Source organism: Gracilinanus agilis, chromosome 1, assembly GCF_016433145.1.
Source record: "Gracilinanus agilis isolate LMUSP501 chromosome 1, AgileGrace, whole genome shotgun sequence".
Classification (NCBI taxonomy): Eukaryota; Metazoa; Chordata; class Mammalia; order Didelphimorphia; family Didelphidae; genus Gracilinanus; species Gracilinanus agilis.
In genome coordinates, this window is record NC_058130.1 from 636,759,059 (window position 1) to 636,783,917 (window position 24,859).

The 24,859-nt window shown below is 39.4% G+C and overlaps 1 protein-coding gene across 1 annotated transcript in view; it reads left to right on the forward strand.

Annotated features, from left to right (window-relative positions):
* MATN2 (matrilin 2) overlaps nucleotides 1-24,859 on the forward strand; it is a 198,920-nt gene that overhangs the window by 158,602 nt on the left and 15,459 nt on the right. Inside the window, exons 11-15 of the mRNA XM_044683928.1 lie at nucleotides 858-980; nucleotides 7,523-7,645; nucleotides 10,535-10,948; nucleotides 19,339-19,491; nucleotides 22,839-22,910. Of these exons, the coding sequence (XP_044539863.1) occupies nucleotides 858-980; nucleotides 7,523-7,645; nucleotides 10,535-10,948; nucleotides 19,339-19,491; nucleotides 22,839-22,910 (885 nt within the window). The remainder of the gene's footprint in view (nucleotides 1-857; nucleotides 981-7,522; nucleotides 7,646-10,534; nucleotides 10,949-19,338; nucleotides 19,492-22,838; nucleotides 22,911-24,859) is intronic.

Consider the following 24,859-nt stretch of genomic DNA (forward strand, 5'->3'; position numbering starts at 1 on the left):
AGGGAGGGAGGGAGGGAGGGAGGGAGGGAAGGAAGGAAGGAAGGGAGACAGCCAGCATAGTGTAGTAGGGAAAGTACTGGATTAGACCAGGATTCAAACCCTGGACCAACAAATGACTTCATCTGTTTGAGCTGAGTTTTCTTCTATGTAAATGAGGCTAAAACTTATTCTGATTTCCTCCCTAGGTTGTTGTGGGAAAAGGGCTTAGTAGATTGCAAAGCACTACCTAAGTAAGAGTTATCATTATTGGGCAGCTGGGTGACTCTGGATTAAATACTGCACCTGGAGTCAGATCTGGCCATACATACTTACTAGCTATGTGACTCAGAATTAAGTCACTTAATTCTATCTGCCTCAGTTTCCTCACATGTCAAATTAACTGGAGAAGGAAATGGCAAACCCCTCCAGAATCTTTGCCAAGAAAACCCCAAATGGAGTCACAAAGAGTCGAGACACAACTGAAAAATGACTTAATAACAACTTGTACATATTGGTGATGCAAATTATTGGTGATGCAAAGATGAAGAAATAAGATAGTCTCGACCCTCAGAGGAGCTTATAATCTGGGGGGGGGGGGGCTCACTAGCAATGCAGATGAGAGATGAGAAATGTGAATTCTATCCATTCTACGACTTCAATAACTACGTCATTTCTTCACTTTAAAAAATTTCATTAGTTTCATGCCAAAAGGCTGCTACTAGAACACGTCCAAAGTTGCCTTTATGTTCAAAAGCATATTTTAGTGGGAAATAGAAAAGGATAGTTGTCTAATTCATGTACATTGTTAAAGGGAGATTAATTGCTAATGCATGAAATATTTTTCCCATCTGTGCCCTTGGAACCACATGGAAACTCAGTATTGGACCTGTGTGCTCTGGGAGACCATGGCTGTGAGCATTCCTGTGTGAGCAGGGGAGAATCATACATGTGCCTGTGTTTTGAAGGTTATACGCTTCTTGATGACGGAAAAACCTGCAAAAGTAAGTTTAATTTAAATCTAAATTGGGAAATGTGTACTAAGTATGCATAAGTGTGTACATGTAATACATATACTACCGTGTGCAAGGCACTATGCCAGGGATAGGGACTGGAACTCGTCATTAAGATAGGGGACTCCCAGGTGAGGAAATTCCCTCTACCATTGCAAGTTATAGTGTTGGAGAGTTGCCTAGAGCCCTGAAGCCCTTGAGAAACTGGCCTCAGTTGAGAAACGCTGAAAACATGTGTCAGAGGTGGATCTTGGACCCCAGGTTTTCCTAGCTTTGGGATCAGCTCTCTAGGCATTGTACCATTTTTTCCCTTTAAGGGGGATACAAAGGCAAAAAAATAATAAAGTTCTGCCCTTAAGAAGATACACTTTAGCAGAGCAGCTAGGTGGTAGATAGATCACTAGATCTGGAGTCAAGAGGATGTGGGTTCAAATCTGGCCTCAGATACTTCCTAACTATGTGACTCTGGGCAAGTCACTTAACCTTACTTGCCTAGTTCTTGCTCTTCTGTCTTAGTACAGATAGACAGAAAGTAAGAATATTAAAAAAAGAAGATACACTTTGCTGAGATATGGGGGTGCAGAGAGAAAGGATAATCTGACAGGTTCATCAATCAGCTTGAATAGTAGGAATCAAGGGGAGATGAAGGCAAAATATTATAGGAAAATTTGAGGGGAGAGAGCACTTTTAGCTGAAAAGCTAAGAGAAAGCTTCATGGAAGAAGGATTATCTGAGCTAAAGCTTGAAGGGAGTATAACTATGTGACCCTGGGCAAGTCACTTACCCTAGTTTGTCTAGCCCATGTTGGTGAACCTATGGCACATGTACCAGAGCATGCCAGAGGGGGCTGCTCCTTCCCTGACTCTACATGAACCTGAAGACATTTATCCCATCACCTTCCCCTCTGCCCAACAGCCCAATGGGAGCATTCCCTCCTTCCCCTATCTGGGGTAAGTTGGGAGCTCACATGCAGCATGAGGGTTGCAATTTAGGCACTTGGTCTCTAAAAGGTTGACCATCACTGGTCTAGCCCTTTCTGCTCTTCTCTCTTAGAGTTGATACTTCATATCACTTTGAAGACAGAAAGTAAGGATTAAAAAAAGAAGAAAGAAAAAGGAAGCTATTGTGATGTGCTTAGAAAACAAACAAAAACCAGACCCCCCACACTTAAAATCAGAAGAACTGAATTCCCAACTTGACTCCAATGCTTACTAGCTGTTTGGCCAAAATAGAGTCATTTAACTTTCTAAGCCTCAGTTTTCCTCCTCTACAAGATGAGGATAATGATACTTTCACTACATTCCTTCAATATATTACCAATCCTCAAATACAACCCAGGGTAGTAATGAAAAGAAAGGATGATGCAGCTGAAAGAGCTCCAAATTTGAAGTCAGAATACATGGGTTCAAATCTGCATTCTTATCAGTTACTAGCTCTGTATCCTGGACATGGGTTCAAATCTGGCCTGAGACACTTCCTGAGATACTGTGTGAGTCTGGGTTAAGTCACTTAACCCTGGTTGTCTAGCTCTTGATCTTTCCTGTTCTATGCCTCAGTTTCCCCAGGTATAAAATGAGTGCAATGGGCTAAATGGCCTCTAAGGCCCCTTTCAGCTCTAAATTGAATGATTTAGAACCTCCACCAAGCTCCTCAGCTTTGAGGCCACAGCCTCAAAGATCTCTGTAAACACGGACAGCTGTTAGCATCGGGCTCCAGAAAAGCCCATCTTCTACCTTATTCTGTTGTATAGCTGTATCACAGCGAGACATGAAGAGGAAGCTGTGTATGGGAAATAGTAAGTTGGCCAGTTTGGACCATCAAATAGGTGAAGGTCAGTAATGTGTAACCAAACCCAGAAAAACAGGTTAGAGCCAGATTGTGAAGGTCTTAACATAAAGCATTGATCTGATCATGTTATGTCCCTGCTCAGTAACCTTTAGTTGCTATTGAATCTAGGATTAAATGCAAATTCCTTTATTTGCCAACTCATTTTGGCTGTTGTGGGATGGAAAGATTAGAGAGGGGAAAGGATTGAGGCACAAAGACCCTCCAAAAGGAAGCTGCTGCAAGATTCATGGGAACTGGCACAGAGAGACCATTAGCAATTGAAGGGAGATTAGGAAAGGTTTCTTGTAGGAAGTGCTACTTGAGCTAAAATTTAAAGGAAGCTAGGGATCCTCAAGGAGGGGTGAGTCACACATATATCTTTTTTTTTTCTTTTAAATTTTAAAACCCTCACCTTCTGTCTTAGAATCATTTGTTCCAAGGAAGAAAGAGCAGTAAGGACTAGGCAATTGGCATTAAGTGACTTGCCCAGGGTTACACACAGCTAGGAAGTGTCTGAAATCAAATTTGAACCCAGGACCTCCCATTTCCAGGCCTGGCTCTCTATCCACGGAGCCACCTGGCTGCCCCTTTGCATCTTGCCAATAACAAAGCCAAGCTGACAAAATCCCCTGAATGATTCTTCTGTAATACATCAGTGTCAAGGGCATCTCTGATGCAAACTCAAGAAAAGAATTACACCCCTATATTCCTGTGAGCTAAGCCACAAGCCCAAGAACCATCCAGAATGAGATGGAGACAGAGATGGAAGTTGAGACAGAGATAAAGAGAAGCAGAGAGACACACAGAGGGACATTGAAAGAGAGACGGTCAGACAACAGACAAACAGAGAGATAGACCTCTTTGAGTCCTGCCTCTGGAGGTCATTCCTCCCCTCCAGATTTCAATATCCATTGATATTATTGGCACCCCTACTTTCCCATGGCAGGAATGTGTTAATTGTTCTTTGTTTTAATTGTTCTCTTTTCCTGCCCGGTCATCAGGCCTTGGAAAAATATCCCTGACGATTATAAACCATGAACTCAGAATTCTCTTGCAGGGGACTTTTGGGTAAATTTTAGTACTTCTACAGAAGCAAGTAATTAACCACTCAGAGACACAGCCTTAGTGTGGAGGGATGAGGGACACCTGCTGGACCTTGTGTGAGAGCCAGACCTTGTATGTATAGCTTTCCTGAGCCTGATTCTAGTCATCCTTTTCTCTCCCAGGTAATCTTTTATCCCAGGTGCTCAGCTCAAGGAGGATTAGTCACCTATATTATGTACTTAATACTAACCCAAGGGTTATATACAGTTAGGTGCTACAGTCAATTAGGCTGTAATATAGAAAGTTGCTCTGAGTCCTAGTTTCTCTTTCAAAGAGAAAACAGTGGGGTATTTAGAAAAGTCTCATCACCTTCAAGAAGCCCCTTCTCTACTCCTTCCCACAGTTCCTAAGTCAGTAGCCAGGTGTCTATTATTATATAGTCACAGGGCTATTATTATGGTCTCGATATGTCTTTATATTGAAGCAACAGGTCCTAGAGAAGGGAACAGGAATTTATTAAATGCCTACCATGGGCCAGGCACTGTGCTTTACAAATAGTATCTCATTTGATCTTCATAACAATCCTGGGAGATAGATTATTATTATCTCCATTTACATTTGAGGAAACAGAGGCAAACAGAGGTTAAGTCACTTGAACAGGGCTACACAGTTAGTAAAGGTCTGAAGCTGGATTGAACTCAGATCTCCCAGACCTGGGGCTCTATCCACTGTGCCACCTAGCCAAATAGTAGATAGACAGTAGACAGACAGATAGATACAGAAACAAGTCCCTGATCCATTGGTAAAGGTATTAATCAATAAAGCATACTTTTCTTTATAGAAAGCATGCTTAAGGAATGTGCTTTTTCAGTCTGTAATAGCAGATGGTCAGTGAAACCAGAGGATGATCCATTAAGGAAGGGATAAATCAGGTATAGGAAAAGATATTTAAAGGAATGTCCTGTCCTCCTTGGTTAATGGTACATCTGGCTTGTATATGATAAGGCTTGATTGCTCTGGTCATTCTGCCCTAGTCATTAAGACCACATTTCACTCACTGTAAACTTTAAAGCCATATATCCTTCTTAGCACTATATGAGCTTGTTTTACCTTTTTACCTCTTATTCGTATGTAACCCTATAAAAACTGTCTGTGATTTCACTTTGGAGCAACTTTCACTAGGAAGGTTTGCCCTGGCCAGTTAGGTATGTTTAAGTTACTAGATTAATAAATAAATATTGGTTCCACTAATTTGAACTTCTGGGTGTCTGAACTCGCTTTTTGAAGTAAGCCACTTCACTTGACACCTAAAAGCTGGGTGATCTGGTGCAAGTCACTTAATCTCAGTGCCCGAACAACTTCCTAAGACTATGGGTTATCAGTCTTCAGTGATAAAAGGAGTTTCCTTACTGGGAGTTCCCCTCACGGATAAAATCACACGTGTTGACCAAAATAAAATTTTATCCATGGGCACCCCATTAAGGAAGGGATAAATCAGGTATAGGAAAAGATATTCAAAGGAATGTCCTGTCCTCCTTGGTTAATGGTACATCTGGCTTGTATATGATAAGGCTTGATTGCTCTGGTCATTCTGCCCTAGTCATTAAGACCACATTTCACTCACTGTAAACTTTAAAGCCATATATCCTTCTTAGCACTATATGAGCTTGTTTTACCTTTTGGCGATGGGCAGTGTTTGGCCCACAATAAGCCCTTACTAAATGTTCTTTCATTCATTCTTGTAACCTGTGTGTAACTTCATAGATAAATCCTTGGACATTGCCTGAGGCACAGAAAGATTGATCACACAGTTACTAAGTCTCTCCAGTCAGATTTTAATGACTTCAAATCAAGCATTAGAAAAATATTGAGCAGGGGACATGGGAATAGGGGAGAATGGAGGAAGTATGGGGAAGGACACTGTGTTTGTCCTGAAAATGGAAAGGCAAATTTTTCACAATCTAGAAAATGTCAAGTCCAAAGTACACCATAACAAATAATTCATTTTAATTCATCAAATATATATTTATTTATAAGCATTTACTATGCTATGACGCAGCTAAGTGGAGCAGTGGACAGAGTGCCAGTCTTGGAGTCAGGAAGACCAATCTTCCTGAGTTCAAATCTGGCCTCGGATACTTACTAGCTATGTAACTCTGGGCAAGTCCCTTAACATTATTTGCCTCAGTTTCTTTATCTATAAGATGAAATGGGGAAGTAAATGGCAAACCACTGCAGTATCTTTGCCAAGAGAATCCTATATGGAGTCAAAAAGAGTAGAACATGTCTGAAAAAGATTAAATAGTATTCTAGGCCCTGGGATTCAAAGACAGAAAATGAAGCAGTCCTGTAAGAGCTTATAGTCTGCTAGGAGAACACAATTAAGTATTATAATACACAGTAGGAAGAGAGCTCTAAAAGAATAGAAGGCAAGGAAGAACAGTTAAAACAGTTAAAAACCATAGTGTTCAGGAGAAGGTTTCAAGGAGTCAAACAACAAGCATTTACTTTTTACTTTCTCTGTGCCAGGTTCTATGATAAATCTTGGATATACAAAAAAAGGCAAAAACAGCTGTAGCCCTCAAGAAACTGTTATTCCAGCGATGGAGACAAACAAGTCAATAATTAGGCATTTCTAATACTAACAGAAGGCAGCCAGGTGGCTCACTGGATAGAGCACCAGGCCTTGAGTCAGGAATTCAAACAAATACTAACTATGTGACCTTAGGCAAGTCACTTAACTTTGTTTGCCTTAATCCACTAGAGAAGGAAATGGCAAACCAGTCCAAAATCTTTTGCCCAAAAAAACCCTATGGACAACATTGGCATGTGGTGGTCTGTGGATTCACAACGAATTAGACATAACTGAACAACAACAATAATAACTAGAATTTATAGAGAACTTGATAAATATTATCTCCTTTGAGCCCCACAACAACCTTGGGAAGTGGGTGCTAATATGATCTTCATTTGACAGGTGAAAAAATTGAGATAAGGGGCAATGAGGCAGGGAGAGATAAAGTGACTTTCCCAGGGTCACCCAGCTAATAGGTATCAGAAGCAGGATTTAAACTCAGGTCTTCTCTCCATGCCCAGCACTCTTTCCCCACTGTTCCAGAGTAGATGCAAAGTAGTCCGAGGGGAGGAAGGTACTAGTAGCTGGGGAGAAAACAGGAAAGGAGGTGGCATGTGAGCTAAGCCTTAAAGGAAGATAAGAAAGATGATGATGATGATGATAAAGATGATACCAGAATTTTGTATCACTTTCTTTATCACTCAGGCTCTATTTTTATTGGGGACCTGGAACCTTCAAAAAGGTATAATAACATGACACCTTATAATTTACAAAATTCTTTCTTCCCTACCCTGTGAGGCAAGTGGTCTGGGAATTATCACCTTGATTTTACAGATGAAGAAACTGAGGCTCCGAGAGACTAGATGACTTCTTATCGTCCTTTCTGCCCCCTCACAAATATAGCAGGTGAAAGAGCCAGGTGTCTGGCTCAGGCCCTCCACGTCCCTGGAGAATCCTTCCTGCTGCACCTCTAAAGGAGGCTGAGCTATTATGAATTAGACAGCACTTCCGTAATCCCTCATTAGAGAGCTGTTAATGTCTTGTGCTGCCTTGGCAGAATTATGTTAACTCTCTCCATAATCCTCAGGGGAGGATGTCTGCAAATCTACCAACCACGGCTGTGAACACACTTGTGTTAATGATGGCAATTCGTACATCTGTAAGTGCTCAGAGGGATTTGTTCTGGCGGAGGACCGGAAACGGTGCAGAAGTAAGTCATGAGGCCTTGTCCCCGCCCCCTTGGAAAGACTGGAGCAGAAGTATGAGAGCTTGATCCCGCCCCCTTGGAGGGGCTGAGAGCAGAAGTGATGGGAGCTTGACCCCGCCCCTTCGGAGGGGCTGAGAGCAGAAGTGATGGGAGCTTGGCCCCGCCCCCTCGGAGGGGCTGAGAGCAGAAGCGATGAGAGCTTGGCCCCACACCTTGGTAGGGCTGAGAGCAATCAAGCGTTATCAGAATCATTGAGTCCCTAACCACCTTTTTCTTCTCCCCATTCCTGCCCTCCCCAACAATGAATAAACATAAAAGTAAAGTTATAAAAACTTGGCTGAATTAAAAGTCAGACCTTTTTACTTAGGGATCATTGTTGAGAAAATTTGTAAGGAAAATAAGAAAAACCCCTTTGAAAGCCAAGAACCAGTGAGTATATCTGTCATTCTTTCCTGGGCCTGGGAACGAACATCCTTATTGCCAAGGAAAATGGGTCTCTATGCAATTCTTTTCCTGAAATCTCTTCACTTTTTATTTGCTGATGAAAGAAATTAGAACTGAGTTGGATGGAGCCTTCTCCTTTCTGGAACCATAGATAAGCTTCCCTCCATTCTGCATATGATGAATGCAAACTGGTGTGTGGGGGTGGGTATTTATGAAAAATTTAGGGTAAAGAAAGAGAAATAGAATGGCTGATGAAATATCAAATGTCTCTCTTTGCCTTCCTTTTTTGCAGGTTTTAGAGATTATGAGGTCAGAACTGTATTTTTTTACAACTTGGCTGATGGGTTGCAGAACTCCTTTATTTTGGCTTTTTTTGTTCTTTATTAATCATAAAATATGAATCTTTAGGTGAGGGACAGGGAAGGATATAATTGGAAAAGATATCAATGAAAAATAGTCAAAGAGAAAAATTATGACAATAATAATAATAGTGCCATACTTATGTTGGATAAGAGCCAGGTAAGTATGGATGTTTCAAACACCTAGTGTATATTTAAATGAAGCTAACTTGACCTTTTTATCTTCTGACTAATAAAGTGCAGATGGGTTATGAGGAAATCATTTCATATATGCTGCTGTGAATGAAAATACCTGTTAGAGAAGGGTAAATGAGAGGGAGGAAGGAGAAAGAATTACTGGTTAGTAAGTGTGAAAAGGAGAGCCTGCCCTTCTTTCTAACCCAACCCTGCCCATACCAGGCAACAGAATGTTGTGTTTGTGTGTGTCTGTATGTGTCCATCTAAGGCAGGGGTCAGCAACCTTTTTGGCCGTGAGAGCCATAAACGCCACATTTTTTAAAATGTAATTTCATGAGAGCCATACAGTGCTCACAGTGCACGCTCCTGTAACAGTGCCTGAAAAAAAAATTGACTTTATGGCTCCTGCAGAAAGAGCCATATCTGGCCCTCAAAAGAGCCAGATATGGCTCGAGAGCCATACGTTGCCAACCTCTGATCTAAGGGAATATTGCTAATTAAAGATGGTTATTCCAGGATATGTAGAGATGTAAAGGCCCCTCATGGATATCTAATCACATAATAATAGTAAAAATAATAACTCATATTTATATAAAACTTGGTGTTTCCCCCAAAAACAAACTTGTGAGACTGGAAATAAAAATATTAGCTATTTTCTAGCTGTGTGACCCTGAGCAAGTCACTTAACCCCCACTGGCCAGCCCTTACCACTGACTCTTCTGCCTTAGAACCAATACATGGTATTGATTCTAAGAGAGAAGGTAAGGGTATATATATATATAGCGACAAAATGACTTGCTTAGAAACACAGAATGGGTAAAAATATCAGAGCTAGGATGCAAACCTGGGTCTCCTTTCTCTAAACCCAATGTTCTTTTTGTCACTTTAGCCTACTCTACTGTCCAAAGAGGAGGTACTTGATATACAAAATAGACTGTTCTGCAGAATTCAGTTCTATTCGACATGAACTCATGTAAGGAGGCAGTATGGTATAGTAGGAAGCTAGACTCCAAATCAGCCTCTGTGCCCCCCTACCTGTTGGACCTTAGGCAATTTACTTAACTTCTCTGGGCCCAAATATCCTCCTTAGTAAAATCAGGAACTCAGACTAAATGACTCCAGAAGGCCCTTTTGATTCTAAATCTATGATCCTATAAATTCATTTGGTTAAAGTTTTTTTAATGCCTCCTAAATCACAAGAAGCCTTTGCATACTCACATAACTAGGCATTTCTATAAATCTCTTACATTAATTTTAGAAAACTATGTTTTCTCATATGTTAATCAGCTAAGTGGCAGACCAGGAATACAAAGACAAAACAACAACAACAAAAACTCTAGTTCTTGCCCTCAAGGAACTTATATTCAATCAGGAGAAACAACATGTACACATGTAAATAGATGCAAAATATCAAAGGAAATATAAGGTAATTTCAGGAGGAGAGGGAAGGCACAAGGACCTGGGGTGGATCACAAAAGGCTTCATGTGAGAGATAGAATTTCAAGGGGCAACTAGATGGCTCAGGAGATTGAGAACCAGACCCAGAGATGGAAGTTCTGAGCTCAAATCTGGCCTCAAACACTTTCTAGTTGTCTGATCCTGGGCAAGCCATTGCCTAGCCCTTCCTACTCTTCTGACCTGGAATCAATACACAGTACTGATTCTAAGATAGAAGGTAATGGTTAAAAAAAAAGAGGTGGAATTTCAGCTGACTTTGAAGGAAGGCAGAGATTTCAAGAAAAAGAGAATCTGTATTTGAAGCTGGGTAATATACTGTGTAACAGAAGAGTCAGGAGTCAGAATTAATTCCCAAGCTGCTTTGCCTCCTACTACTAAGAAATCTTGTCCATGTGTGTTTCCAGAGACTGATGAAGTTTGTTTTCCTTAATCATCCTCTTTTCCTATCCTACAGAGTGCACTGAAGGCCCCATTGACCTGGTATTTGTGATCGATGGATCCAAAAGTCTTGGAGAAGAAAACTTTGAGATCGTGAAGCATTTTGTCACTGGCATCTTAGATTCCCTTGAGATCTCCCCCAAAGCAGCCCGAGTGGGGCTGCTGCAGTATTCAACCCAGGTCCGCACAGAGTTCACCCTGAGAGACTTCCATACTGCTAGAGACATGAAAAAGGCTGTGACCCACATGAAATACATGGGCAAAGGCTCCATGACTGGCATGGCCCTGAAGCAAATGTTTGAGAGAAGTTTTACCGAGGGAGAAGGAGCGCGGCCACCTTCGGCAAGAGTGCCCAGAGTAGCCATCGTGTTCACGGATGGACGAGCCCAAGACGATGTCTCTGAATGGGCAAGCAGAGCCCAGCAGAATGGTAATCTTGGATTATTGGATTTATACCTCATTTATATCCCCCCCAGGGGCATTAACAACATCAATAATTCCCCATAACTATAGTAATTTCTGTAGCACGGTGAAGGTCTCCACAGACCTCTTCTCTCATGAACAGCTCTATGAGGTGGGTCGTGTAAGCATTACAATCTCTTTCTTATCCAATGAACCTGGTCACACAGCTAGTGAGTGAAGTTTCTCATTCATTTATTCAATAAGCGTTGACTTGTACAGTGCCAGACACTAGAGAAGAAACAGCCCCTGCCCTCATGGAGCTTATAGTCTCTCAGAGTTGATAAAACTAACCCAGAGAGCTATTCAGCACTTATCCCCTAACGTGTCTGGGGGGTCTCCCAGCCCCCAGCTCCAGCCTGTTTTCTACTACTCCAAACTCTCTTTCATAAACCACACCGAGGGGCCAGGGAAGCCTAGGACGAAGTCTTGTACAGCCACCCAAGACCCTTCCTCTACTTCCCCCTAGTGGCCTCACAGAGTTTATTCAGCGCCAAGAGTGCTTCCAAATCATCATCCTCACAAAGACCCTCGCAGGAGGCCAGTGATAATGTCAGTATCTACAAGGATGATTCAGTTTAAAGTACAATTAAACAAACATTTAGTAAGTGCCTGCTATGTGCCAGATCCAGTGCTATGTTCTGGGAATACAAAGGCAAAAACAAAATAAGGTTCTTCCCTCAAAGAGATTTTTCATTCTCCTGGAAGTGAATAATCATGTACTAATATTTACCAGCTGGAGTCTGTTCTCCAAGGGAGAAAATAAACCTTTGAGGCTTGAGTAAAATATCTGGCCAGGATAGGCATTCTACCCCCCTCTAATAGTTTTCATTATTGTGCACATCAGAGTCTTTTCTAGAAAATAATGCTTGTATTGAAGCAGTCAGAAGACCGATTCATTTAATTTCTCTGGGCTCAGTTTCCTCATCTATAAAATGGAGGGACTGGACTCCATTACCTCTGAGGTCCTTCCAGCTCAGAATCTTATGATCTCAATACAATGGAAGCAATAATTAGCCCTGGGCTAGAGGAATGATTTAGGTTAGGAGGAGAAAATAGTTGACTTTAAAAAAAAAATAAAACTTTGGAGAGAGAGTTTGTTTAATTTAGGCAATTTAGGCCTAGCCCTAGAAGCTTTCAAATAAATGTGTGATGTTTCATATGTAGAATACAAGCAGCAAGCCAATGAGGTAAATGAGTGGCAGCTTCAACTCACAGATGTGAAAAGTGAAAGCCAAGAGAAGGGACATCCCTTGCTTGACTTACCCTAACTACTAATCCTCTCCAGATGTACTGTTGTGGAAACCTGAGCTTGCTGAGGCTAATAGGAATAGACTCTCAATATGTACATGCCTGGGGGGAAGGCACACATCACAACTCACATTTTCTTGTGTGTACAAAGCTACTTTAATGTTTGACTTCAATTCTTGGAAACATTCTAGAATATTAAAAGGATGGATAATGAACATCTAGAAAAGGAAACAGTGATCGCAAAGAGCTAGCATGACTTCATCAAGAACAGATCGTGCCAGAATAAACTTGTTTCCTTTTTCAAGAGAGTCATTAGACAAGTAGCCGGGGGGATTCTGTGGATATAATTTACCTAGATTTTAGCTATGGATTTGGCAAAGTTTCTCACGCTATTCTTGTGGAAAACATGATAATATGTGGACTAGAGGATGGTACAATTATGTGATTTCATGACTAGTTTAATGTCTGACCCTAAAGAGTAGTTTTTAATGGTTTGGTGTTGCCTTGGAAGTTTAAGGAATTTTCCAGTGACTACCCTGTGGAACGATCTATTTGGCCCTGTGAGGCTTAAGAATTTTATCAATCCCTTGGATAAAGGCATAGATGGCATGTTTGCCAAAGTTTGATATGACAGAAAGCTGTGAGAGATAGCTAACAACCTGGGATGAAAGAGTCGGGGTTCAAAAAAAAAACACAACATGGGCTGAACCTAACATGGAAAATTTTAATAAGGATAAATGTAAAGTTAGAACTTGGATTCCACAAATCCACTTCACAACTTAAAGATAGTCAAGGTATGACTAGACTAAAATTCATTTGAAAAAGAGCTGTGAACTAAAGTCAGCAATGGAATACAGCAATGGAATAAGATCTTGGACCATATAAAGAGAGATGCAAAGACAGCTAGGTGGCTCAGTGGATAGAGAGCTAACCCTGGAGTTGGAAGGTCCTGGATTTAAATCTAGCCTTAGACATTTCCTAGCTTATATGACCCTGGGCACTTAACCCACATAACCCCAATTGCTTTGCCCTTACTGCTCCAATGCTTTGGGACTGATACTTAGTTTTGACATTGACAAAGGAAGAGTTTTAAAAAAAGAGAGACAATATCTAGAAATAATGAGGTGATTATCCCTCTGCACTCTTCCAAGTCACACCATTTTGAGAGTATTGTGCTTAGTTCTGTGTGCCACAGTTTTGGAACGCCACTGAGGAACTGGAGAGTATTCAGAAGAGGAAACCCAAGATGGCAAAGGACTAGAGTTCAAACCTTATGAAAATTGGTTGAAAGAGCTAAATGCTAAACTTGGAGAAGAGAAGACTTTTCAGAAAGGGTGAAGAGAGACATGAAGACTGTCATCAAGCATTTAAAGAATTGCTTGTGAATGTTAGTATACAGACTTATTCTGGTTGGTCCCAGGGAGCAGAAGTAGAATCAATGGATAGAAGTTGCAAAAGGGACAAATTTGGGCTTGATATAAGAGTAAAAACAAAAACAAATCCAAACTATTACCATTCCTTCCCCTTCTCCCCCAAATGAATAACCTTCGTAGCAAACAGAACTGTCCAAAAGTAGAATAGGCTACCTCTGAAAGAGGAAAGAACAAGGAGTTCTTCCTCACTGTAGATTTCTAAGCAAAAGTTAAATGACTCTGGAATCTTGTTCAGACAAGAGTTAGATGAGATAGGAGGCAGTAAAGTGGCTCAGTATATAGAGAGGTAGGAATAGAGATGGGAGGTCCTGGGTTCAAATCTGGCCTTAGACACTTCCTAGCTGTGTGATCCTGGGCAAGTCACTTAGTTCCAGTTGCCTAGCCCTTGCAGCAATCAATACTTAGGATCAATTCTAAGATAGAAGATAAGGGTTTCAAAAAAAAAAAAGACCCTCTGAGATACCTTCAAGTTTATAGATATAGAAGCAGAATGGTATGAGACAGAAAGTACTGAGCCAGAATACCTGGGTTTGAATCCTCACTCTGGAACCTTCCCCCTGGGGGACTTTGGGCAAGAGATTTAACCTCTCTCAATCTCAGGTGTTTTTTCATCTCTAAAATGAGAAGACTGAAATGGATGACACTCTTAAACATCTTCCAGCCCCTATGATCCTATGCTTCTGTCCCCAGCCCAAGTAAGGCTCATGCAGTACCTTGTTCTCCCAAGTTTCCCATGTCACAATGCCATGCTTTTGCGAGTCCACTGCAAATTTATATTACATAAGCTTAATTCAGCTTTCTTTATAACAAGGCAGTCCCTTTATAACTCCCTAATTGACTCATTATCCTACTCACTACAGTGGCTTTTGCAAATCTTTTCATTCCTCCATAAATCTCCCACAGTTTCCAACTCTCACCCTCTCAATTGAGAATTTTGCACCATATTTAAAAAAATTTATTCTATTCACTGTGAACTCTACTTTTCCCCCTTCTCCTCAACACATATCACTCCAACCACTTTCTCCTTCATCTCTGTCCCATATGAAGATGTAGCCTTTCTCCCTTCCAAAGTCCACCCTTCTTTACACACAAGTGATTCCATTTCATGTCATCTTCTCCAACAAATTGTCACCTCCATCCTCCCTACTGTTTTACTAATCTTCAGTCTCTCCCTGCCTACGGGCTGTTTCTCTGATGCTTGCTTACAAACACATCCATGCTTCTCTCATACTCAAAAGACTTTCATTTGATCCAACTATCCTTGCTTTCTGTCATTCCCTAGATTTTCTCCCTTTCATGACCAAACTCCTTAAGAAGGCTGTCTAATCAGTGCCTCCATGTCCTCTCTTCTCACTTCTTAATTCTTTGCAGTCTTGCTTTTGACCTCATCATTCTATTGAAACCACCCTCTCTAAAGTTATTGATGACCTCTTAATCACTAAATCTAAAGGTCTTTCCTCATTCTACAGCCTTCTTGACACCTCTGCAGTTTTTGACACTGTCCATTACCCTCTTCTTGATACTCTCTTCTCTATAGGTTTCTGTAACACAGTCCTGCCTGTCTGAGCACACCTTGGGCTTTTTTGCTGAATCTTCATTCAGATCATTCTTGCTAAATGTGAGTGTCTTCAAAGGCTCTATCCTGGCCCTTTTCTCTTTTTCCTCTATACTGTTTCACTTGGTAATCTCATCAACTCTTATGGATTCAACTAACATATGTGTGCAGATAATTTACCTCCTTCCTAACCTTCAGTCTTAATCCCTAACTGCCTATTGGCTATCTCAAATTGAGTGTCTTAAGACATCTTAAATTCAACATTTCCCAAACTGAACTTATTAGCTTTCCCCCTAAACCTTCCCCTCTTCCTACCTTCCTCATTACTGTCAAGATATCACCATCCTTCCAATTACCCAAACTCACAACCAACATGTCATTATCAACTCCTCACTTTTAACCCCCCATATCTTCTCATCTTTACCTCCTAGCTTCTCTCAATACCTTCTACGGAAGCCTATCTCTTCCCACCTTAATCTTAGTCTTCCTTCTGTGAATAGCTTTAATTTATTATATATGTATATATGTGGGGCTGTGGCTAGAATGCCAGACCAAGAGTCAGGAAGACTCATCTTCATGAGTTCAAATCTGGCTTCAAATTCATACTAGCTATGTTACCTTGTACAAGTTACTTAACCTGTTTGCCTCTGTTTCCTCATTTGTAAAAAATGAATTGGAGAAGGAAATGAAAAATCATTCTAGCATCTTTACCAATAAAACCCAAAATGGGGTCATAAAGAGTCAGACATCACTGAAATGACCGAACAACAAATTTTATATGTTTTATATATATATATATGTATATAAAATATATTTCACACACATAATATAGGTTTATCTATCTATATATCTGTCTGTCTACCTATCTATCTTTGTACACATCTGTTTGTATGTTGTCTTCCCCCATTAGACAGTAATCTTTTTGAGGGTAGAGATTGCTTTTTATCTTCCTTTTGTATCCCCAGCATTTGGTACAGTACCTGGCACATAGTAGGTGCTTAGTAAATGCTAATTAACTAACTGAAAGAGAAGCAATTGTTTCACTAGCCTTTAAATAACCAAGAGTTAACTGAAGCAATCTTTTCACAGCAAAGGGCTAATGAGTTTAATTACTATTAAATACAGTGTTTTTTAAAAACCTTAAAATAGCAGTTTGCCTTTTTAGGAAGCTATCCACAAATTTACTGGGCTCCCAGACAACTATGCTGAACTCACATAGTTATTGAACTTTCACAGACACAGAGGAGAGCACAACTTTTGCCACAATTGAATGTTAACCATTTAAAGTTATTCTGTGAGTATGTCCTAATGAGTTAGCCCGAATAATAATGTATCCATGCTACATACAAAAGCAAACAGCATTAATATTTCAAAATGCTGGAGCCAAAGCAGAACTCAGGATATACCCAGACTAGAAGAAGAAAAAGTAGTGCATCTTGTCTTTCAAAAAATAAACAAATTCTTTTTTAAAATCATGAACTTTAAAAATGCCAGCAAACACGAATACTTCAATATATAATGGAAAAGAGGATATATATGAAACCATGAATTTCTGTGACATATAGCTTTATAAAGGTATATGCTAAATTTAGCACAGGAGTACCAACACTATCCTTCTTATCTCTGTCACCTTCTAAACTGCCTTTTCTCTCTTCAGTGCATTTTTAAAAGTTTTTTTTTTTGTATCATTACCTCTTCCCTCATTCATTCAAATCCCTTTCCATATCTCCCCCTCAAAAAAAAAATGTTTACTAAAACCATGTGTAAGGTAATCTGCACTTGTGCCCTCTTCTATGTCATGGGAGTGACACTGCATTCTCAATGAATAAGCCAGAGGTGCATAAATTCTGAGTCAAGCAGGCCCTACCACCAAGAAGGAAAAGCCTCAAATATGGGTCCACTGATGGCTACATGTCTGTCATTTGAGGAACAGCCTGGCTAAATTTCAAGACGCTCATCTAAATGTTGGTAACTTGAATATTGTCTACTGTTAGAAAAGGAATTTTCTCTTTGTCACTACAGGGACTAGCATCAAAGTAATGCAAGCAAAACAGACTACTGATATATTAGAAAGAAGACCCAACAAATAAATGTAAAAAGAATAAATGGAATAAAATAAAAATTTAGCAATCATAACTTTAAATGTGAATGGATTAAATAATCTATCAAAAAGAAAGATAGCAATATAATAAATAAGAAAACAAAATTCAGCAAGAAATACCTCTAAAAATAAACACAGAGAATAAAATTTAGAGACTGGAACAAAATTTACTATGCATGTGGTAAATACAAAAAAAGTAAGAGTTGCTATCATGCTATATCAGTAGGTTAAGGAAGTACTCACACAAATGAAATCACAGAACATTAAAGTAATAAAGGGATGTTTAGCCCTCTCTCTGGGTCCAATCCCTTAAATCATACTTCACTCATGGACTGGGTTGCCAATGGGCAGCTGACTATTTTTCCTTTTAGGATCCAAGGGGTAACCCAAAAGAATTGTAACTTCAACTATGAGCCCCACTTGGTGTGCTCCCCAATATCAATCAATCTGATGATATCAATGAGCTTTTAGAAGAATAGTTCTTAAGAAGGTATTGGGAGGATAAGGACAAATGTCATAGAAACACCTCCTAAACCAGAGGAATGCTCTCATCTTGCATATACAAAGTTCATGAGGAGAATGGGCTCAAGATTAAAATACAAAGGAAGTCAGGCACACATGTAGAGAACACATGGGACTAAGTGATACTTCATGACTCGTGGCCCTGAGAGTCCTTTTCTTCCTTCACAAAGTCCCTAACAAGTTTAATTTGGAGGGTAAGGTGTTGTATCGGCTCAAGTTGCTTCCTTGCTCAACTGTCTCTTGCTAGACAATGTCTCACATAATACATTGCTGGGCTGAATCAAGCAGATCTCTTTGATGCTGAACTGGTTACTTACCATTACCAGCTCTTTACTACAAATTCTGATTGCTAGAGGGACTTCTGGTTCCTCCTCCAACCTTCTGAAGATCATAAGGTCATCACCTGGTCAATTCTTTCTCCAGATACTCAATCATCTAAGATAAGGAAACAAGAAACAAAAAAGAAACAAGAAACATGCACACATGAGCTAGTTGATAGGGAAAGTATCTAGCTGTCTTCCCCCCTACCTAGCAGCTCAGAGCAGTTCTTTCTTACTAACAAGCCACCAGGCACGAGTGTGAGAGTTTATCCACTCGATCATCTTGTATGCACATTCATTTCTAGCTCACTCATCCTTTATTTAGTCATCATTTCTTCTTGGTTCATACTATCATCATTTATCAACCTGGAGTTATCATGGCTGAAACTGGCATCTGAAGTTCCATATGCTGAATTGGCAGCAGGCAGAAAATATTATGCATTCTTTGTGTAATCCACCAGAAAAGCCAAATCAGAGCATCCCTAAAAGACTGACACCTCATTGGTGTCCCTCATTAGAAACATAAAGTATCTTAAAGCATCATGTATCTTAATACTATATTTTTTTCAAGTTTAAAGGGGGTGCTGCTTCATTTTAATATTGTGGAGTTTGGCAAACATCCACTTATTCATTCAGTTAATATTTTAAAGTATCTATTATGTTCTAAGTACTATGCACTGCTCATCTAAAACAAGGGATAAATATTTCTGAGTGACCCTTCCCAGGGCTGAGCAAAGGTTCATCACTCAGTGATTATAAACCATCTACCTCCCCCTCTCATAAATATTTCCCTCTTACACATAGCAATGAACCAATAATAGCATAATAATAGAAAGTGATCATCATAAATAACTGATAGACCTTCATAATAATGATAATAATAAGAGGTAACATTTTTATAGCTCTTTAAGGTTTGCAAAATCTCACATATGTAAATATGTAAGGTTTGCCAAGAACCATACATATATTTTAAATTTATATGTGCATGCACATATATGTAAGTGCACAAACATAAATACATACCTATACATATGTATAACAATGAACTTTACATGTGTGTGGGTAAATCACATTCATAGTCTACTAATTGTTCATCTGTCTCATCATTCAAGACACATGACTTCCAGAGCCTTTAGAGTAAGACCTTAACTTTATTGCTTTCATTTGTTTTGCATCTAGGAATAACCATCTATGCTGTTGGAGTAGGAAAAGCCATTGAAGAAGAATTGCAGGAGATTGCATCTGATCCCCCTGACAAACATCTCTTCTATGCAGAAGACTTCAGCACAATGGGAGAAATAAGTGAAAAACTCAAGAAAGGAATCTGTGAAGGTGCCAAATATAAGCATGATCAGTTATTTAGGAAGGAAAGAAGTAGGAACCTCTCTATTTCCTAGATTCTCATATCTATGCTTTAGGATCTCTAGTGTTCAATAGCTTTAAAAAATGCTCTTTCAAATTGAGAGGAAAATAATGCTTAGGAACATTAGGAAAATGTTCAAGAAACATCAGAAAGAGGGCTTAGAGACTGAGAAAAAGTCAGGTACAAGGCTCTCCCCAGATAGTGTTGCATCCCCCACTTATATCTTCTCACAATAGCATTATAGCATTATAACCAAGTCCCATTATAAGATGCTATAATAAACCCAGATGCAAATTCCTTTTACATTCCATTTAAAGGAGATTAGGAGTCTCCTCCTAATATCTAATTCTTTCTACCAATTCTTGGTAAAGATGAGAGAATAGTGTTTAGTATATGGGTATATCAGAAAATTGTCGGCTAGGTCCAGGATGGTGCCACTCATGAATTATAAAGGGTGCCCGCTTGCACAGTTGCTTGCACACACACCAAGTGCCACCCCATTCCTGCTACTCAGCTTTTTTCTTTCAATCTTGAGAGACCTAAGGAGAAAGAAGAGGCCAATGCTGGGCTGATTGCTACTTTGACCCTAAAGATGAATTATGTTAAGCCACCCAGGGAAAATAAAGTTGTGGGAGAGTGATAAGTCTTTGAAGATGTCATAAAGTTAAACTCCAAACTACCCCCTAGCGTGAGCATGTACACACACACACACACACACACACACACACAGCCTCATCAAGGCCCTAATAGGAACGTATGTGAGGCCAACCCCTCTCACTCTGTATGGCCTCCTAGATGAGTAAGAACCAGTCTTAGGGAGGGGAAAACTACAGGGAAGAGAAATTGATATCATCATTAAAATGATCACATAGTTTCGAGTCTGCAAAAGTCTTATCTTCAGCCTTTTGGTCACACAGAAACATATCTCTCATTTATAACATCGTTCCAGTGGAACTAACCACCCTTATAACATTGCCTAATGTTCTGTTTTCATGGAACAAATTAACATTAGGTGGGAATATATCCCTGCCTAAAAAGAAACAAATTAAAACTTGGCCAACTAATTAAATCGAAGTCATTTTTGAGTTTCGATGGGTAACAAAAAGTACAGATTGATACATAATTTATGTGTGTTTATGCAGTTGAGATAGAAAAGATGGAAAAGGGTCAACAGAAAAATGTCCTCACACACTATCAACACAATGAGTTTCCATTCATAGGAAGTCACACTACCTTATACTGGTGTAGCTCTTTTAGACCTTTCTAAATGCTTTCATATACATTATTTCATTTATATGAGATCATGCAAAAGGCAGAGAATTCAATTCAATGCAACAAGTATATATTATGTGCCTGGTTTGTGGAAAATGCTATGCCACGAAATGGCAATAAATAGGCAAAAATGAAATTGGTCCTTGTTCTTGGAGAGCTTAAATTATACTGAAGCGATACAACATGTACACAGATGATTAATACAAAGTCTACATAAAATTATACAAAGTAGTTTAAAGAGAAAAGGAATGTCAATAATGGGGGAGGGAGAGACTTGAGAGGGAGAAAAGGGGTCAGAAAAGGCATCGTGAAGGGAAGAGTAACAACAGGGGCCAGGGTGTCAGAGCTAAGGGCTGAGGAATTGGGAGAGAGATCTACCAAGGCCTTGTGTAGGAGGTAGTGTTTTGCACATGCTAAAGGCAGAGGGGAGGAGAGGGGCACATAAGAAGGATATACAAATTCTACTTGGAGAACACTTTATTTGATTTTTATAGCTTTGATTTAGAACTGCAAAATATATACATAATCTCTTCTGTTCTCTTTATCTCTGATTTATTAATACATGTAAAGAAAGGCCACATTAAAGGGAGAGGAGGAAGAAAGAGTCCTCTGAGTTTTATTGAATAGACGATGTATTAAAAGCACAACAAATAGCATTATCCAATCCAGTTCTATAGAGATCCTGCTCTATAACCAGAGACTAATCTGAGTGGCCTAGGGTGGTCGTCAGATGTAAAGAACGAAACAGATTGGAAGCCCCGCTTGTTAGCTCAAAATGCTCCGAGTTACAATGGAGTCACCAGTTCATTATATAGAAAGTTAAAGATCCCCTTCCCCCAAAAGCCCAAGAAAGTTTCCCACAGTTACAGAGAGCAGTATTTTTACTATAGTCAAAACAAAAGCCTTAGAAGCCTCCAGGTGTAGATAAAAACCTATGCTAAACTATCAACTATCTGTGTTATCATTAAGTGAAGTCTGGGACATTTTGTTAGGCCAGAAAGCCCCTGAATTTCTCAGCCTTGATGGTGTTAAACAATATTTTTGAGCCTCATTATTTTACTTTAATTCTGGGCAAAAAGCTCTGCTAAGGGTTTGACCTTGGCTGTACTAGGCCTCTGCATTCTTGGCTCAAGGGAAACAATGTTAGCCTCCCTCCTGCTGGATTACTGAGAGCCCAAAGCTTTTTCAATAAGACTATATTGCTTTTTAAAGAAAGGTGAGAATTATGAAAGGAATCAAAAGAGGAATCTCAGATTTTTATCTTAGATATCCCACTCTGGTCTCGACCATGATAGGGAGAAAAGGTCAATACATGGCTCTGCCGGTCTGTATTGATCTTTTGATGGGGTCCAGATAAAAATATTTACTTGAGATTCTTAGTATCTTAATTGCTAAATATCTTAATTGCTCCCAACATATTCCCCCTTCTCTTCAAAATAACATGATTTATTACACAGGAAAACTTTGAATAATGAAAGAAGTTATAAATTGGTTATAATCATCAGTTATAGTTGGATCTGATAGGAATTACAGATCAAATTGTTTGTTTACGGCTTTCTACACAGTTCAGTCATTGGGAAAATGGCATGCAGTATTTGTTGTCATCATTAGCCCTTCTTTGCCCTTTGGAACATTTTTCTCATGACATTCCACCAAATTTCTTTGGGACTAACATTTTGATGGAATGGTCTTAAGTGAGACATATTATTACCTTAGCTTGAAGGCCTCCGTTATTACAGGATACTTTTCTGATTTCATATATCTGGCATAGGGTACTAAGGTGCTTTGGAAATCTTAAAGTTCAGAAAATAAAGTCAATTAATTTCAGTCAGAAGCAAAAATGTAACCACTCTGCATAAGTTGAGAGAGAGAGAGAGAGAGAGAGAGAGAGAGAGAGAGAGAGAGAGAGAGAGAAGAACTAAGGAGTTTAAAGGATCTTTCCAGATCCCTAAGCTGTACGCACACTTGCACAGCAGTCACCATTATTCTCTATAAACATGGATCTCTGAATCTTATTCCTTCTCGGTCATATCTTTCTTCCTAGCTCTAGAAGACTCAAATGGAAATCAGGACTCCCCCGCAAGTGATCTTCCCAAGATGGCGCAACAGCCTCCAGGTAAAAAGAAAACAGAAAGAAAAAAACCCTGGAGTATTTCATTTTTCTATAGCAAGGGTCAGCAAACTAAGGCTGCCAAATCTGACTACTGCCTGCTTTTGTACAACCTTGAACTAAGAATATTTTTTATATTCTTAAATAAGGATGGGGTTTTTTTGCCATTTAAAAATATAAAAACCATTCTTAGCTCACCAACCATACAAGAAACAGGATGAGAGATTTGATTCATGAGACATTGTTTGTGGACCCCTATTCTGAAGCATCATAAAGTTTTAGAACTGGAAAGAACCTTAGATATCATCTTATCCAACTCTTACTTTTTCCGGGAAAGAGATGAGACCAGTAGGTGGCTCAACTTGTCTAAGGTCACAAGGTAAAATAGAGGCAAAACTGACACTAAACTTAATTCTCATAACTTCCAGCTCAGCCCTATTTTCAGAACACTATGAAAATGTTATCAGCTTTTTAAGAATGGCAGTGTGGACTTGGAGCCAGGACCACCTAGGGTCAGATCCTATATCAGACACTTATCTCATACCATGGGTAAGTCATCTAACCTCTATGAGACTCAGAAAGAGCCAGTGATAAAACCCATGATATCAAATGTCTATTTCTCAATGGACAACTTTTATGCAAAATGCAAGATGAACTGAAGAACCAAACACAAGGAGGAAAATTTGCTCTCCTAGTTCCATGGAGATTTGGTACCTTGATGGGTTTCCTCTGGATGAATATATCTAAACCAGCCAATTAAAAGAGGAAGTGATATCATTGTATTAAAAAAAATACTCACTTAAAGAAATCCAAACAACAGAGTGGGGAATTATCAGTGAAAGAACAAACAAAGGCATTTATGTCATCAGAATATGCCAAAGACCACCAATGCCAAGAAAGGAAATACAAGAAGAGTTTGGAAAATAAAGCAAAAGACTGACATTGAGGGCTTTAGTTATATAGATATCAGCTGGGCATTCCACCTGACAAAAGCAGTGAACTGATAGCTTACGGGTTTGCCCCAATAACAATTTCAGACTTAAGAAGGTATAAGAACCAATAAGGAGAAATTCTATGTTGGATCTGATTCTCACTAATATGCAAGAACTGATTGCTGGTAAAGAAAGTACAAGAGGTGACCACTACCTCTTGGAATTTGTGATAGAGGAGAGCTTGGAATAGATAAATAGTAAAAAGGATACAAAAAGGCAGTTTTCAAAGGAAGAGAATGAAGTCTAAAGGCCAGTGCATTTGACTTTGATTCCTGCCAAAATCCTAGAACATATTATTAAAATGATGGTTAGCAAACATCTAGAAAAGAACCAGCGTGGCTTCAACAAGAACAAGTCATGACTGACTCAGTTTTATCAGGTGGCAATCTATTTGCCTAAGTGGAGGGTTAAGAATTGCAGATTCTTGAAGTATTAAACTGGTAGATAGGGAAAACACAGTAAATAGATTTTAAAAGAGATTTTAACTAAGAATTTTACAATGTATGTCATACGATTCTTGTAGAAAAGATGGAGAAATATGGGCTGGGCAATTGTCATTATAAACAGATTTGGAATTAGCTGAATAGCCAAACTCAGAGACATTAATGGTTCCATACCACCTTGGAAGGAGGCCTCCAATGGCATTTCCTAGGAATCCGTGCTTTACCCTATCAAGTTTAACATTTTTATCAGTAATCAGAATAAAGGCATAAATACCTCCAATGAAACAAACATTGGAAGTTACAGTTTATATACTCATGACATTCAAGATCCAAAAGGGTTTTGACATGCTAGTCTTTAAAGGAATTGTTTTCCTGTACATCAAAGTAAAAGTACAGAACAATTTATGCCAACTACAGCTTTCTTCTTTAAAACTTGATGTCACAGAGAAATTGTGAATCATTTACTGCACACTTATAACGCTCCTTGGTCAATGGTATCCACTACAGATGGTCTTTATTG